This window comes from Lichenostomus cassidix, chromosome 13 (genome assembly GCF_008360975.1).
Source record: "Lichenostomus cassidix isolate B80296 chromosome 13, HeHo_3.0, whole genome shotgun sequence".
Classification (NCBI taxonomy): Eukaryota; Metazoa; Chordata; class Aves; order Passeriformes; family Meliphagidae; genus Lichenostomus; species Lichenostomus cassidix.
The window spans coordinates 17,518,041-17,535,113 of NC_139494.1; the positions used below are offsets into that span (position 1 = coordinate 17,518,041).

At 43.4% G+C, this 17,073-nt stretch overlaps 1 protein-coding gene across 3 annotated transcripts in view; it reads right to left on the reverse strand.

Annotated features, from left to right (window-relative positions):
- AFF4 (ALF transcription elongation factor 4) overlaps nucleotides 1–17,073 on the reverse strand; it is a 45,997-nt gene that overhangs the window by 15,738 nt on the left and 13,186 nt on the right. For 2 of the 3 annotated variants that reach the window (XM_085074065.1, XM_085074064.1), the window contains exons 2-10: nucleotides 12,856–12,982; nucleotides 10,672–11,445; nucleotides 9,332–9,376; nucleotides 8,518–8,604; nucleotides 4,079–4,115; nucleotides 2,692–2,740; nucleotides 1,831–1,851; nucleotides 1,213–1,267; nucleotides 237–274 (exon numbers count right to left, since the gene is read on the reverse strand). In XM_085074065.1, the coding sequence (XP_084930191.1) occupies nucleotides 237–274; nucleotides 1,213–1,267; nucleotides 1,831–1,851; nucleotides 2,692–2,740; nucleotides 4,079–4,115; nucleotides 8,518–8,604; nucleotides 9,332–9,376; nucleotides 10,672–11,445; nucleotides 12,856–12,978 (1,229 nt within the window). In that variant the 5' untranslated portion in view covers nucleotides 12,979–12,982. Of the gene's footprint in view, nucleotides 1–236; nucleotides 275–1,212; nucleotides 1,268–1,830; nucleotides 1,852–2,691; nucleotides 2,741–4,078; nucleotides 4,116–8,517; nucleotides 8,605–9,331; nucleotides 9,377–10,671; nucleotides 11,446–12,855; nucleotides 12,983–13,471; nucleotides 13,543–17,073 lie in introns of those variants that run through there. The other variant, XM_085074066.1, reaches the window with a different exon arrangement.

A 17,073-nucleotide genomic window follows, 5' to 3' on the forward strand; every position in this document is an offset into this window, starting at 1 on the left:
TGGAAACAAAGAAATTTTGGGAGTTGCCCCTTCCCAAAGTGGTCAATCTGATTTACAGGATATATTTAATACTATATTTATTACTATTTAATCACTGATTAAATTCTCATCACTTTTTGCTTTAGCACAAGGCAAAGGACAAAGCTGAATTTTGGAAATGAGACCAAAGCAGGAGTGCTGACTGGGCTGAACATCCCCACTCTGCACCTATGCTGCAATCCCCCAGGAATTCCTACCTTCCAGGTGTGCTCCTTGGCACTGTCTTATCGCAGTCCTGCAATTAAAAGAAACAGCATGAAGCTTCTAGAAGCTATTTTAGGCTTGTATATACAATTAAATTGCAAAACATCCATTTAGAGCCTCTAATTCTTTTCAAATTCATTATTTGCAGTAGTTTAAATTCATCTGCATTTTCCTTATACAGAAAGAAGAAAACAGTTATTTTCGCTGAGTTTTCAGCACAAATCTTTATATTCTGACTACAGTTTTGAGAGACCCCATTTCTACCACTAATTAATATAATGTTTCCACCTTCTTGAATCAGGTGATTCAGCATTTCACAACGATTTTCCTGAGATGCTCAGGGTAACTGGAGTTAACCAACTCCAAGATTTCCACCCAAAGAAAATCAAGGACCAGAACTGGAGCAGGAATAGAAGAAACCCCAGAGCAGTGTGGATTACTGGGCAGCAGCCACACATTTTATTTTTATTTAGAGTGTTAAGTGCCAGTCTGGCAGAAGCTGCACAAAGTGAATCCTAAAAAGAGTAAAAAAGAGACTTTCTGATAAAAATAAAGGTGCAGCTGCACTCCCAGGGACAAATACAGCCCCTTGTCACCACAAACAGTCCCAGGGCACCAATGCACACAGATTTTCACACCATGAGCTCTGTAGCTGGAATGGCTGAACACAAAGGGATTTGTCTTTAATTAAGGAGCCATTATATATGTTTTAAAGTGCACTAGTGTTATTTGATGTTCAGAGAAAGCAAATGGGAAATCAGTTAATAAGGATTTCTAGGTAAAAGCAAATTGTTTCCACAAACCACATTTCAATTTTTTCCCATGAAGAAATACATTCAGGAATACCTGAGGTTTGTCTAAAGACATTCCATTAGATTTTAGCTTCCCAAATCTGCTGCTCAGCTGCCCAGTTTGCTGCTGGCCCCTGGCTGAGTGCAGTGATTTTTGGAAGTGATTTCAGGAACATACCTGCTCTCCATCGCTGTCTTCACTACTGCTAAGTTTTAAGTCATCTTTCAACATGCTAAGGGAAAAGGGAGAAAGTGAGACAAGTTTTTCCAGGTACTTTAATCACTTCCAAAGCATTCTGCTAGGTTTCAACACAGCACTGTTTATCCTGCAGAGCCACCAGGTACCACTCACACATCTCATGGTTAAGAATGGTGAGTTGAGTCATTCTTCAGAGAAGAATGAGGATTCAGGTAGTTTGGCTCTTGAGTCCATTCTGTTAAATTTAGAAAGGAAATTTGATACAATTTACCAGTGAGGGAGGAGGTAAGTTGTATATGTTTAACTTCTCACACACAATGGCCAAGAATTGTGTTTGAAATGGAATAAAGAAAGCCAAGCCCAGTGGCTGCTTCCTGTCTCATGGCAGCAGTGCAACTGTCCTAAGCCATCATTAATTATTATTATTATTATTATTATTATTATTATTATTATTCAAAGCCATAATTACTGCTGGCAGTCTCACACACAGAGTTTCACAAGACTGACAATAAGTGAGCACAATGAAAACACACAGCAGGGTATAGGGACTTTTGTGATTATTGGGAAACATTTGATGATAGAAATAAAACATCTTACTCTGTCTGGTTCGATTCACATCTGCAGAGAGAAAATGAGAAAGGATTAGAAGTCTGATTTTCCTGAGTTTCACAGTGAGCTGCTCTACTGATGATGTGAACAGGAACATCAACCCCTAGGAGCTCATTCCTCAACTACTGCTCACTGCTATCATTTCACAAAAGATGCATTTATCTCCTTTTCAAGGCTTTTCTTTACCAGATCGTAATCACTTTTACAAAAATATCTGAAGTTGTATTGTCACAGTGAGCATCACTTAACCTTCCTTCTCCTGCACCTCAGCTCAGCCTTTTGTGCTCAGAGCTTCTCCCATCCCCAGCTTTGGGAACAGCACAGTTCTCTCTCAGCTCCTCCCTAAACTGCCTGGTTTTGGGCCACTGACTGTAAGTTTTGATGAACTGAAGGAGGTTTCTTTAGGTTTATTTCTCTCCCATAGGTGATGAGTTTTTTCATCTTGCCAGCTCTGTGGCAGAAGCACCAGGCTGTACCCTGTGAGTGCAGCCAAAGGTGTTACCTGAGCAATGTCACTAACCCAGAGGAAGTTGTCAGAGTCTACAACTTTCATTAACATATAATCAGCTGGGAAAATATTTATTTTTATGGGCATTCTCTTGGCAGCTGACAGGAAAACATGGGAGCAGAAAGGCAGCTCAGGGTATTTTTTACTCACTCCAGTGGGCAATATTTGATCTTTTGTCCCAAAAAATCTGCTGGAACACGATCCCCTTTTCCTGCCAGCCAAGAAGAGAGATGCTGGAGTGTCTGTGCAAGAACTGCCACATTCTAGCAAATTTTCTAGATTTTCCAAATCTCTTAAAATGCCACTATTGTTTGTGAAATGTTTTCTCAGCAGCCACTTACGATTTGGATTGATGACCATTGGATGGTTTGGAGGAGGGATTGTATCGTTCTAGGAGAAGAAAAGAGGAAAAGCACAGCTGAGAACTCAGGCACAGCAAAAGAAGTCACCCCAAAGCTGCCACAAAAACACTTAAATCACTGCTGTCTAAACCAATGCACATTTAATTCGTTATTAATGGTGTGAAAAATTATTCTGCTCCTCCCAAGATGAAACTATTGCCTTTGACATGCAGGATATGAAATACAGATCCACCTGCTGAGCTCTGGCTGCTCCAGCATCCCCACACAGCTCCTGAGGGCTGAGGAGCTCCACATCCCAAAATCCAACTCACACACCAATCCTGACAGCAGGAATACACACTGGTAAAATCTGCTTGTCAGTCTGGGGCTTCTTCCCTTTTCTTTCATTCTGGTGAATAACTCAGTGTAGCTCAACACAAACAAGGATTGAGGCTGTTAAAAGCTCTCCAGAAAATCCAAACAGGCCCAGGAAACTGGCTCTGGGTTTAATTAACCTTGGCTCTTCTTTTCCACACCTAAAGATCAGTTGCTCCTCTAACGTGAGCCTGTGGTTTAGCATCATGGAATTAAGCTTGAATTTGTTTCCTTAATTCCCCACTGTATCAGGTGTTCACATTAAGCTGCTTGTGAATATCTAAGAATAAACCATTCTTCTTTTACTATTTAAGCTGTTTAATCACTTCAAGAGGGAGTGGAAGGACTTTTGGAAGGTAACAGCACAAATTTAATTCAATTTCACCTGGTATTTACCTGAGTTTCGTGTTAATTTTGATCATATTCTAAATAATGACACAGTTAAAAGAAATAAAAGTTTTTGTCTAGAATCCAGAACTGCATTCTGGGACAAGTTCAAGAATATTACTCAGCACATGATATAAGTTCTTGACCAATTCTCTCTCTTGATTTTAAAATGTCAAAGTGAAAATAAAGAGTGAAACTGCTCTGTGCTTTTTCTGCTAAAATAAAAGCAAAAGCACTGTTTTGGTTTCTAATATGTCCCTAAGCAGAGGGTTGGGTTTTTAAAAATGTCCTGGTTTGGAACTCAGTTATTTTCAATTCCATCAACCACAGAGACATTTTGTAAAGAATTAGATAATTAAATATATATATATTTTCCTAGAACACACCAACACTTCCAACTCAGTGATAACTTTCAAGCTCTGAACAAGAAATGCACAAGAAAATCAAGCAACTGTTAAACAGCTTAAAACCTTGAGCAAGCAGAGAAAGTTTGAACCCAGACTCCATCCTATGAGCAGTCTGGAAAACCTCATTGCCCAAAAACCCATGACATGTTAGGAGATGCTGAGAACACTGAATAGCAAGGAAAACAGTCAACACATTCCAGCAAGTTTCATGTACTCACTCTGCTCTCCAGTGCCAAAACTGGACTGCTGAGACTCCTGGGGGAATAAAAGATCACAAGTGGGTTTTTTTCAGTGGGAATTTTAGCACACTAAAAACCAGGCTGCAAGGAAAGTATTCCTTCTACCTAATGGATGACATTAAACCTCTGGAATAGAGGAAAAACATAACAACAAGCAAAAAATGGGATTTTTTCCCTGGGATCTGGGGCAGCCCAGGTGAGGAGACCTTCACACTCCTTTTCCTCACCCCTTTGCTGCTGTTCCCAAGGGCTTTGTGCACATCAGGGCTGGATATCCCAAACCCCTGGGTGATTCCCAGAAATCTCCTCCTCCTCCTCTGTGTTTAGGATGGAGAGGAACTGTTCAGGATGTTTGTTTATGCTCCTTATACACACACAAACTCTGCTGCTGTTTGAAGTATTTTTTTTCCTGTTCTTTCCTCCTCATTTTCCTTCTCCAGGCACACAGAGCAATGGGAACAGGGAAATCCTCCTGATCATCCTCAGTATTCCCATTCCAGAGACCCCAATTCTGACTCCCCAGACACAGCAGATCATGAACTTCTTTGAGACTCCAAACCATTGTTTTAACAAACTAACAGTGAGGCTACTGAGCTGCTGAAATCTCCCTTCCAGGCTCCAGTGCTTTTTAAAATAGGACCTTCCTGACCTCATTTCAAAATGAGGACAACTGATGGCCCCAGAAAAATAAATCGAGTCCAATATTTTCAATTTCTAGTTCTATACACACATTTCACTTCCATGCTGTGGCAATGGCAAACCAGAACTACAATTCAACAATGAATTGCATTTTTTCCTGGTACACCTGTGACCTGGTTTTCCCTCACACCAAGCCAGTGCCAGGCAGTGGTTACAGAGGCAATTTACAGAATGGAAGTTTTTAAACACACAAAAGCTTTACACAGCAAAGCACCCTTGAGATGTTTTCAATTTCCCTCAGCTTTGTATTTCAAAAATGGAGCAATGCATTGAACAAGAGTTTTGTGGATGGGAAGTTCATAGGGAGCTTTCCTTGGGAGGTGTTTTAAATACCTCTGATCTTAGCTACCTGAAAGGAAGGGACAATAAAAATAATTTTTTAAAAATTAAAGAGCAAAGAAAAGATGGAGAGAAGTCTTATGGCTTCAGCAGAAAGCAGCAGCCACACTTCCTTCCAAATAAATCCATTTTTTATCATTTGCACAGGTAGGAGGAGGCAGGGGTGAATCCCTGGTTGCCTTTTGCCACTAGCAGCTCAGCCAAGCCAACAAAGTGAGTGAAAAAAGAAATAAAGCCCCCAAGCCCCACACTGCCAGAGGCACAGCACTGGGGGAGCAGGGGCTGGGGAACTGGCAGCCCTTCCAGCAGCACAGGGATTGGGAATTCTGCACAACACACCTGCTGAATTCCTCACTTGAGTCAACTTCCTATTTCAGAGGCAAAGCACAGGCTCAGCTAAGTGCACTTTAATGAGGTGTTATGGTCCAGTGTGCAACTTTTTCCAACTCCCTTGCCATCTACTGGATACATATTTCTTTAAGAAACTCAGAGATTTAAAAAAAAAAAAAAAAAGCTCTAGTTTCAACTCCCAGGTTCTTTAGAGCAGCAGCTTCTAAAGGTCTGCTTCAGAAAGAAATTCCAAACAACTGGAAGGAAGGAAACCCTTTTAAGCAAAGGATAATGGACTGAGGTTACACAGGGAAGACACTGGAGCAGGAAACAAAAACTCTGACAAAAACCTCTGCTGAGCTGCCCAGGTACAAAGGCAGCCAGACCTCCCCAGCCAACAGCTGGGCTGCCTGATTTCATAAATCCTGCCAGGATTTCTGGAGTGTCTGACTGGGAGCCATGGAGAAAATTATGGAGTGTTAGGTCACGGGATAACATTTTTTATCAAGACACAGGAATCTGCATTTTTCCATAGCATCCATAAAACTTTCCCTGACCTATTTTCATGGAGTTTTCTCTTCTGCTCCAAAGACTTCCTGGGAACTATTAGATATATTTATAGTAATCAGAGAGGCCCCAGTCAGGAGTTTGGGTTTCTTCAACTTACTCACTCCCAACACACAGGGGAAGTGACTCCATCCCAAGAGTCTGACAAATAAAATCAAGTGGTCCACCAAGGGCAGCTTCATTTTCTGTGAGCAGGAAAAACCCACCGAGCTCTGCACACAAGGGGGAGGCTGTGAAACACTTCAGCAGATGCTGGCAATAAATAGAGCACAGTATTAAAGAGAAGGAGCTTTCCTCCAACAGAACTGCTTGATTAAAGTAAACCACTGTTGTGTTTTGTTTGGTGGATTCTGCTCTGGGCCCAGACTGCTCAAGCCTATGGCTCACTAACTCCCTGGAATTCTGCAGAGCTGCTGCTGCCAAGAATGACAGAGGGGAGAAGGCAGAGGAAATTATAGGCTTTGGATGCAGGGAGAGAATTTGACAGAGTTCCACGGCTAAGATGTGCAGCCACAAAATAAAAAAGCTGGCAAAAAGTCAAAAGACTCGGAGCAGCCATAAATGGAATTTTTTTCAAACTGGGTGAAAAGACACAATCCAGGTTGAGAGGTTCAGAAAGCCCCCCAAGCCCCCTTTTCTGTCCAAACATTACCAGAGCTGTGCAGTGTTATGTGGTGTCTGTGTGTCACAGGCACACGGATTTCTGCACACCTTCCTCTTCCCAAACTCAGTCAAATGCCAGGGAAACTAAAACCAAGCAGTCCCAGCAGCCCCACAGCCAAGTGTGCTCCAAATGCAAAGGGAAAATTTCTCCATAAAGGCTCAGGAATGAGTGCTCAAAGCAGTGGAATAAGGACCTTTGTTGATGAGGAAAGGTGTGGAATTTCTTTCTTTATAAGAAGAGGTATGAATTATTTCCAGGCTGACAGTTTTATATAACACACAAATAAACCCTGACTAAAAGTAATATTTGCAAGATTAACATTGATGTAATGTTAGGAAAACAGACAGCAGGATTTATTTCTAGGTATGCCTTCCAAAGTAAAGCTGAGAACTGAAGGGCAAATTCTGCATTTTTTGATACTGGAGAGAAGCACAATGCAGTGGGACAGGGACAGGTCACACAGAGGTGGTGACAGCAGGACTGCCCATGGCTCTGGGGGATCCAGACAGGATCAGAACCTGAACTTGGACCAGTCTGGGGAGGTTTGTGGATGTGAACCTTCCAACAGGGTCTGGAACCTTTGGCTGCAAGGAGGTCATGTCAAAGCATCCACATAAAACGATGGGATTGGAGACATCACAGTAGAAACCTTGGTGAGAAAGTCTTCTTAAAATTATTCCCTGAAATGTTCTGTTTTGAGGAGCAATTTGGATCAAACAGGAAATGAAGAGCAGCAAGTGGTGTCTAGAGCAGCAGCTGGTCAGAGAGAGCGTGGTCTGAATTATTACAAAGGTAACTTTGAACAGACAAACAGTGCAATTTCTTCACTCTGAAGCTCTGCCAAGTTAGAGGTGGAGCACCCCAATTCCTCCCAGAGAGATGTTGAGTCTGGAGAGAAATCACGTTGTTGAGTCGAATCTTTCACTGGTAATAGCAGCTCCAGGAACCAGAGCATGAATTCCTGGGTGAGTCAGCTCCCCACGCTGGCTTTTACCCACAGCTGCCTGTCCATGGCTCTCCAGGATCCTGCAGGCTGCAGAGCTGCTCTTCAAGGCAAACAATTCCCAGAGTCAGAGTGCCCTGGAAGCCTGGGGCTGCCAGGCCCAGCCTGAGGGGAGGGAGCAGGAGAATTCCTTCCTCAGAGGTGTCAGCTCCAGCAGCTCCCCTGGACACGTGCCCTGTGCTGTCAACAGCAGCAGAGGTGGATTTCTCGCTGGAATTAATTGCTTTAACCCTTCAGCAGTTCTTAAGAACACAGAAGGTTGGGAAGAGGATCTTTTGGAAGGAGTGATTTCTTTAGAAAAACATGTGATTCTTAAACTGTCTTAATAGTTTTGTAATTGAAAATGTATAAAAAGTCATACAACAATTAATGGACTTCAAAACTAAGAGGAATATTTAGTTTATGCAGAAAAGCCCAATTTAATTTCTCAGCATTTACCATTCAGCCTCTGTTCCTTTGCTACATGGAGGGGAACTCACTTGGCTCTATAAAAAATGGTGCAAAACATTTCCCTGTTAGGGAAAGGACTCAAAAGGATTTTCAAGCTTCAAAAGTTTGAAGGTTTGAATTTCTCATTAAAAAAATTAAAATGTGAGCTGTATTATTGATGACTTTGGAGACTGTCTGTGCAAACCAAAGGAAAACCAAGGAGATTTTTCATTAAGGCCACTGCTGAGAGATGATATGAAATAAAATAAAAGTGCAAAGCACTGAAACAAACTCAGATATACAGAATTGAATATAAGAGTTGCAAAATCATGATCTTTAACAGCAGTTACTTTTGAACAGCATTCAGTACTTGACTGCAGCACTGACCTTGGTTGGAAAGGGGAATTTGGAGGGTTCAGTTTTGCAGGGTGTGTGGATGGCAGTCAGTGGAGGAGGCCAGGAGTGGGTCATCTCCTACAACACAACAAAAAGGAAAGTCATTAACAAAATAAAGCAAAGATTTCAGCTTACAATCTGGATTCTCTCCATTTTCAGTTCATTGTTCACCCTTCCCTAAGTTTTACATTCGAATCTTAATTTCCCAAATGTGCCACAAAGATTTTGCATGCAAACCCCAATGTTAAATTGCTACCCATGAGAAGAGAGTTATGACACAATAATGACCAGAAAGGCATAAATCAATCAGCTGGCTTGGCCTGAAGATAAACTGCAGTACAAGTCAGAGTCTGATCCTCTCAGAGTGGGAAGAGCATGTGTGGGAAGGAGAATCCTAGGAAAGGGAAGGCTGTAGAGTTTGAGGAAAAGGGGGAAAATCAAATGTCTGCAGCTGCAAAGTGCATCCCTGAGAGCATCCCATCGTATTCTCTCAGGGCACTGCCAAGGGCTGGGGAGTACTGAAGGTCACAGGAAATAAGAAGCCATGGAAATGCTCCAGAGGGACCTGATGATCCTTTTGTGAGAGCAGACACAGGACTGGGGATCACAGCAGGGGTGAAACAACTCAGGGAAATAACCCAGGTAGGAGAGAGGGAAAGTTCTGCTGTGGGGCAGCAAAACATACACTATAACCTAAAATACCAGAATTAAAAACTTTATTTTGGTGGCAGAAATTGGTAGTTCTGGTTCCCAGGGAGGAGGAACTTCAACAAAGAAGTGAGGAACAAGAGCACTGAGAACTTACTTTGAGGATTTCATCCACGCAGCTCACCTCACCAGAGGCTGATGCCTACAAATCAAAACTCAAAATTAACATCTCCCAGACTTTCCAGAGACTACAAACAGTTAAAACCAAACATCAATCCTTATTGTGACTCATATGGACTCTACATAGACACAAACAGCCCTTGCTAACTCCTTTCATCAATTTTAATATCAGACAGATCCATGTTTTTACGGCATGAGTCACATTCGGTTATGAAAAGCAAATACACGAGATCTATAAAACTGTGGTGATAATAATCTCTTGCTTTTCACTTGACAGTTAAAGTGATCACAGGCAGTCAGTGACATTACAAACTTGTTGAGAGGGAAAAGAGAATCACAGCTTTCAGTCATTTCCTGGAAGCAGCCCCAGGATAATATCTGAATTCAAGTGCAGGACCGTGAATGCACAGGAATGACAAACTGCATTCCCAAGTAAAACATTCATTACAGAGTGAGCCCAGAAACAGCAATAATTACCAAACTATGAATCTTCTGCATCCCTGGCTGCCACAAGCAGAAAGAAGCAAAGCTACTCCAGGGTTCACTGCATCAGCACTGATGTGACAAGTCTTCACAAATAAAGCAATTTCTGATTTCCTTACCTGTGTCCTGGATCTTACTTTGCTACCTGTTGAAATCCCAGGGACAAGGGCTTTTCTCTGGCTACCATCATTCAAGCAGGAGATGAAATGAGATTTTATGACTAGGAAAGGCACTCTCCTTGTAAGTGAGCTGCAGTCAGTCTGTGCCTCAATGATTCAGGAATTACCAAACTCCTCGAAGTTGTTAACCCAATAGTATTTTATATCCAGCACAGCTGATAAAAGCTCTGCACCCTGTTCCATTTGGTGTGAAGGTATAATAATCACATCTAGTAATTGCTACTCACTTCAAAAGACAATCTGATGCAGGCAGATTGTATCAACAAGTCTAAATCAACTTGGCTCCCAGGAACAACAATGTATTTACCCAGCTTGTGAAAATATTTGTGGATATCCTACTATTTCCCTAAGTCCTGACTACAGAAATACTCCACGAAAATTGGCCTCTTGGGGTTAAGCAAGCCTTTCTGAACGTCTCAGCCTTTATTTAATGAAAATCCCAGTATCCACATGGAAGAAGCAGAAGACAAAAATAATTTCTTCTGCATGCTCCGCATTGAAAACACAGCCTAGGCAAAGGTGCTTTGAGTAACAAAAACACATTGTTTACTAAAAACTCCATTTGGGTTAGGCAAATTGGGATTTTGGAGACGCTGGAAAATCCCAGCCCAGGTGGATTTACATGGAAGAAGGCAGGACAGAGGCGGCAACTTACATCCAGCGGCTGAGAAGGAATTTTCAGCTTGGTCAGGTGCGCTTTGCTGCTGGGCTTCAGCTCGTTGACGCCGCCGCCGTGGCTCTGGCCGCTGTAGTGTTCCGAGGATAGCTTTGGTTCCATGGACTCCTGCCCGTCCATCGGCCTGACGTAGGCAGTGGGTTTCTGTAGCATGGAGCTGGACTTGGACATCAGCGAGGGTGGGAAGGACTGGGTCGAGTGCTGCCCGCCGGCGAACGAGGGCGGCCGGGAGGGAGAGTCCCAGCTGGGCTCGGCGTCGCGCGGCGACTTGGAGCGCTGGTGCTCCTTGCCGTGGTGCTCGCCGCCGTGGGCTCGGGAGTGGCCGGAGCTCAGCGAGGACACGGCGGGAGGCTTGGCGGGGCTGGAGGAGCGGCCCTTGGAGTGCTCCGAGCCGTGCTGGCCCTTCTTGCGGCCGCCGTAGGAGTCACGCTCGTGCCGCTGCCCCGCGCCCGCCGCCCCGCCGCCCCCCGAGCGCTGCCCGTGGCCCCCCAGCCCCGCCGAGCGCTTCTGGGACTGGGCCGAGGTGCTGGGAGCAGGGCCCACCGGGGTCCATTTGCTGCTCTGGTGAGAGCCCGAGCCGTGCCGCTGCTCGAAGAAGCCGGGGCTGGGTTTGTCATCGGGCGCGGCGGGAACGGAGGGCTTGGGGATGGCGACGATCTTCTGCAGCGGCCGGTCCCCGATGAGATCCGTCATCTCATCATAGTTGCCCAGCATGCTCTGGATGCGGCTCGACAGCTTGTCCTCTTTGCTGGTCTGGGAAAACAACCCAGAAAAAGCAGCTTTTAGGATCAATCCCAACTCCGCTTGCAGTTAAATGATAAGTGATATCTGATAACTGAAATCTGATAACTACGGCAGTTCATCTGGATTTCAGGGTTAAGCTGTAATGCAACTTTTTCTTTGCCATCGTTTCCAATTCTGAATTTTAGTTCTTAAAACGGCAATTTAACTCCCTAAAATGTAATAAAAATATGTAATAATGCATATTTAACACCCTAAAATACAATAAAAATTCAGCAGCAGGAACAGCTGAACCAGCAATAAATCAAAAATGCACTGCTGAGTTGGATGCAAGTTTCAAAGTTGCAGATGCCTCCTGCCACCTTACAGACTATTATTTCTCTAATACAGAATGCATCAGTCCTAAAAGGTTTTAATTAGCAGTAAAATAAAATCAACTTAACCTCAGCCCCATAAGTCATTTTTAATTGGTATTTATATTGGCACAGTGTTTGTTGCACATAGTTAAAAGGGTTCTTTCTTCTGTAACCATTTTGTTTCCAAATCTGGGATCCTGGATCATTCCCTCCAACCAGCTCCAGTTCACTTCATACATGTGGAATTTGGTTATCAAGCACAAAAAAGTGATGGGAGGACAGGAATTTAAAAAAACCCAAGTATTTCTCCACTTTCCTCTTGCAGGGAGAGAGTTTTCAGTCATGTTTTACTTCTTGCAAACCAGCTGAAATTGCACTAAGGGGGGGGTTTGCTTTCAAAGTGAGTTTTGAACTACGTAATTAACATCTTAAATAATTTTTTATTAGTTGTTCCAGAATTAGGTTATTTTTTCCAGTTCTGTTCAGCAAAGCAACCTGGAAGGAAACCCAGCACAGGCTTAAAGCTGTGCAAGATCATAAACAGAATCAACTCCTTCAAAACTAACTAAAAAATCAAATACAAACTACTGGAGTACTATTTAGAGCTGATTATTCTGTCTTATCAAGCATTCCAGAATTTCAAATTAAACATTCCTATTTAAACATTGTCTTCCTGAGCTTATCCAGGTGTGGATTACATTGATTTAAGGTTTGCAAGTTTAGCAACAGGCTAAAGCACCCCAAAAAAGAAAATCTGGCATCACACCACGGACAGTTTAATTGTGTTGAGTCACTGTACAGAAGGTGAAAGGAGGAAAAAAAATTTGATGGTTTTATTTCCCTTTTGTCACTCCCTGCAAAGCTTCTCCTCCTTCCCAAGCACTCTAAATCTGCCAGTGGAGCTCTGACTGTCCAGCTTTATTTTCAAGCCCTGCCTAATTTCAACACTTGGTTGCCATAATAGCTCTCCATCTAACAAGAACGCAGATAAAAAGAAATCTAAAATGTGAATTTGCACACGATTTCTGTTACAAAACCTGCATTTCCCCGAGGTGCAGGAACTCACCACTTTGTATGGTTCAGCAAAGAGAGGAGAGTTGGGTGGGAAGGCTTCGTCACCCTGCTGAATTTCTTGATTTCGCCTTTCCCTTTCTTTCATACGCAGCACATTCCGGTCTTCACGGTTCATGTTGCTACGAGCAAAAAGAGCAGCTCTGATCACAGGGGGGACAGGAGGGAGGTGAGGGAGCAGGGGAGGGATGAGAGTAACCCCAGGCAGCCCCTGACCCTCTCTGGCCACGGAATGATCTCTGCTAAGAACCCTCTGAGGGCCAAACTCCTCAAAACTGTCCAATTTCCCTCCAGAGGGCTGTAACCCCCCATCCACAGCTGGCTTCTAACAGGGAAACTTTATGCAGCAATAAAAAAAAAAAAAAAATTAAAATATCCACCAAGTCCTCAGGCAAGTAACTATTTCAAACCATTTCAGCAGCTCGAATCATCTCTGTTGCAGCCCACGCTGCACATCTCCCATTCATTTCTAAAATACCTTTTCTCCCCCACATCCCCCAGATGTTCTGCCATCCCCCCACCCATTCAGTGCTTGACTTCTCCTGCAGATTAGGGTTATTTTTGGTGCTGACATACCTTTTTTTGGCACCCTTTCTCCAACATTTTCTAACCTCAAGCTTTGATGTGGTTTCCAGTTCTCTCTCCCTCCCTGACTCCCAAAAGGCATTTCTACTCAAAGCAGTAATTTCAGGGAAGTTCTGGCAATATTGCACCTTTTGCCTTGGACCATATCCTCCTACTGCAAAAATGCAGATTAAAAACCTGCCAATCCCCTTTCCCAACAAATTCTACTTTGCAGTTTGGTCTTGCTGCTTGTGTTAACAAAAATACATCAAATTCTTACAAAACACACACACACAAAACTCGGAAAAGATTCCCCCTGAGCTTGACACAGCATTGGGACATAAAGGACTAAACAAAATGAGATGATAAATAAGGTGCCACCAACTCCTTTACCATGGAATCCCAGGATGGTTTGGGTTGGGAGCCTCAAAGCTCATCCCATTCCACCATCCCAGGCTGCTCCAAGCCCTGTCCAGCCTGGCCTTGGACACTTCCAGGGATGGGGAAGACACAACATGTGCTAAACTCTGCATTAAGAGATTCAGAAATTTCTTTACTGATCTGCAAAAAGCACAGTAGGTGCTTCCAGGAAAGAAAGTGATGTTCTTCCACATAATTTACAGTCGAAAATGAAAATGTTGGCTGCTTAGCAAATCATTATTTCATGTCTTTAGACAGCTGTCTGATAATTAAAAATAATAAATGACTTGCTAGAGCATGACTCTGAAAGCTGTGCAAACCCAGCTATTGCTTTCTCAACAAGAAAACTTCAACCCATCACTCAGTTTTTAAAAAATGAGTCTTTTCACCTCAATACCATTTGAGCCTCTTGCATTTCTTACTCATTTGGCTTCGTTTTGACTATTCCTCTGAAAGCAGTGAAATCTCAGAGGCTGCCCAAACCAGACTAAACCCAGGGTGGAAGTTTAGATCACTGATGCTTTTTAAGGCCCCAGGTTTGTTGTATTTCCCTGCCCTGCAAACAAAGTACAAGCACTGGCACAACCCAACTCTGTGCTGAAATCAACCCCATGAACACAACTACTAAAGTTTTCTGCGAAAAGTCTTTTTTTATCCAGTTCTCCTGTAATCTGCTGAACTCTTGCAACCACAGGTGACCATCAAGGCTGAGAGAGGGACCTGTGCTCTGGAATGTGGCCAGCAAACTCCTAGGATCATTCTGGCAATGATGACAAACTTGTTTTCTAAGTTTGAGGCTTAAAAAGCTCATTCTTCAGACTGCAGCCCAATTTGTTACATATGTAGGATTTCAACACAGATAAATATCAGATTTAATTACAGACACTGATCAGTCAAAGCCAACTGGAACAGTCTGAGTCCATGGCATTTACTATTAAAGGCAAATTTGGAGGCAGGCAATAGGAATGCTCTGGTTTTGGTTGGTTCATTCCCACCAATACACTAAAATCAGGAATTATATATCCAGAATATTATCACCTTAACAAAGAATTTTACTTTGATATTTTCCAAATAGAGGGTAAATATTAACATAGACCTTCACTATTTTTCACAGAGACAAGCATCATCTTTACAATTGTATCAACATTTCCTGTAACTCTAGGACTGAAGGAAAACTAGGATTTGCACCAACACTGCCACACAGAAGGAACATTACAGCAAAGATTCACTTGAGATCTCTGAGCTGGTGCAAACCCAGAGCTGATCTTGCTGTGCCTACCCAGGACAATGTAAAATTAGTCATCAGAAAGACATCAGTTAATGACACTTTTAATCACTCCTCCCCAGCCTTTTGTAACATGGTAAATGATAAACACCCTCACAGGGAGTCACCCTGACTGTATGGGGATTTAGTTTAGGTTTTTTTAACTCTTTTACATTTTTTATTAGAGCAAATAGTCTGACTGTGATTCAAGTTAAACTTGTTTGTATCTAATCATCCAATCTCCACACAGAGCTATTTTAAGTGTCTATAACATGTACGAGGCCATTAAAATTAAACCAGCATTAAATGTGTAAATAGAGGAAGTTCATGGGGCTTCCTTAGCTCTGCTCTTCAGACAACTTCCCACTCAAACCCACATCTTCCACAGCCACGAGACTAGCAGAAGGGAAATGTTCCCATGCTCAGGGAAAGCAAGGAGAGGTACTTTGAAAGGCAGATGATCGAGACCTGTCTGCTGATCACCATCACTGCTAATTAACTGCAGCAGGTAGGAAACTGCACAAGTTCTCAGACCACTTGTAGGTGTACCAAACCTTTAATATCCACTGGAGTGTACTGCTCCCACCAGCCCTGCCCCATCCTCTGGGAACAGACAGCACCTCTGCTCCCTCCCTAGCAGCCTTGTACCTGCTGCTGCCAAGATGATGCTGCTAAAATTCCCTGAGCTAAAGTGTAAGGGAGGAGCAGAGCCAGGCTAAGGGAGCAGAACAATGTCCCTGCAGCAAGGACCAAAGCCATCTTAGTTTCTACACCTGGGAAAATAGAAGTTCAAAAATTAAAAAAATTAGAAAACAGGCCTAAAGCACAGCAGAGTATTTCCATTTTTAGGAAGTTGGACTCTCCATGGTTAGGGTTGCTCCTCGTGCAGTGTGTCCCAGTGGATTCTGCACAGTCCCTGTGTCTGTGACTTCCCAGCACAACCAACCCTTCACATCTCACACCTCTGCTCCAGCTCAACAGGAAGAGTTGAAAGCAAGCAGGAAATCCAGTAGGGAATTCACAGAATTCTGACCCAACCTCCCTGGTGTTCCAGACTCAACATCCCCTGTGTATTCCTGAACCACCATTTGCTGCTGCTCCAGACAGACAGAGAAAATCAACTCACCCAGAGCTCTCATTTCTCCTTCTAACACCTTCCTAAATCCCAGCAGGTATTTCTGTTCATCCCTAATCCAACAAGGGCATGGCTTTGGCTTGAGCTCTCTCAAGCCATTGTCACCTTGGGCTGTGTAACTGATGGTATGAAATGGCAGCATTGGTGTCACCTTCTCCTTCTCCTGCTTCCCACCTCCCACTCCCCCAGCTCTGGGACTTTTGGACCACAACTCCAGACTAAAAATAAAAACCCAACCAGCACACCCACACTGCCTGAGTTCTCCTGGCAAAGCTGTTAAAAGAAAGAGGATCTTGGCCAAACCCTTCTCACCCCCTGAGCCACATCAGGCATGCAATCCTCTCTCCAGTTCACCACCAGCATCATCTCTTCATCTTCCCAGACACCATAAGGCAAAACCATCAAAGGGGAATGTTAGCCCAAGAACTCTCCCCATGCAGAGCAATCCCACCTCACCACTCCTCAAGCAGCCTCAGTGCATCTTCAAAGCCTCTTTACAACACCTCCACTTCCTTCAAGACATCCTCGTGTAACTCGAGGGCTTCTTCAATCTCAATTGGTTTCATAGGCAGGAGGAATCAAACAGTTAATTGGTTAATTGGCTGCGATGAAACACCAATTTTGTTTGACAACATTTGGCCACGAAGGATAAACACAGTCAGAGGGAACAGGCAGGATCCCAGCTCCGTGCAGGGCACACCCTGCTGCAGGGGCATGCTCAGTTCATCCTTTTCTTAAGAATCCTTTTTTCTTAGGAAGTTCATCCTTTTTTCTTAAGAAGAAGGGGAAAAAAGCTGGAAAGCCTGCTTATAATAAGGAATAATGTTTTC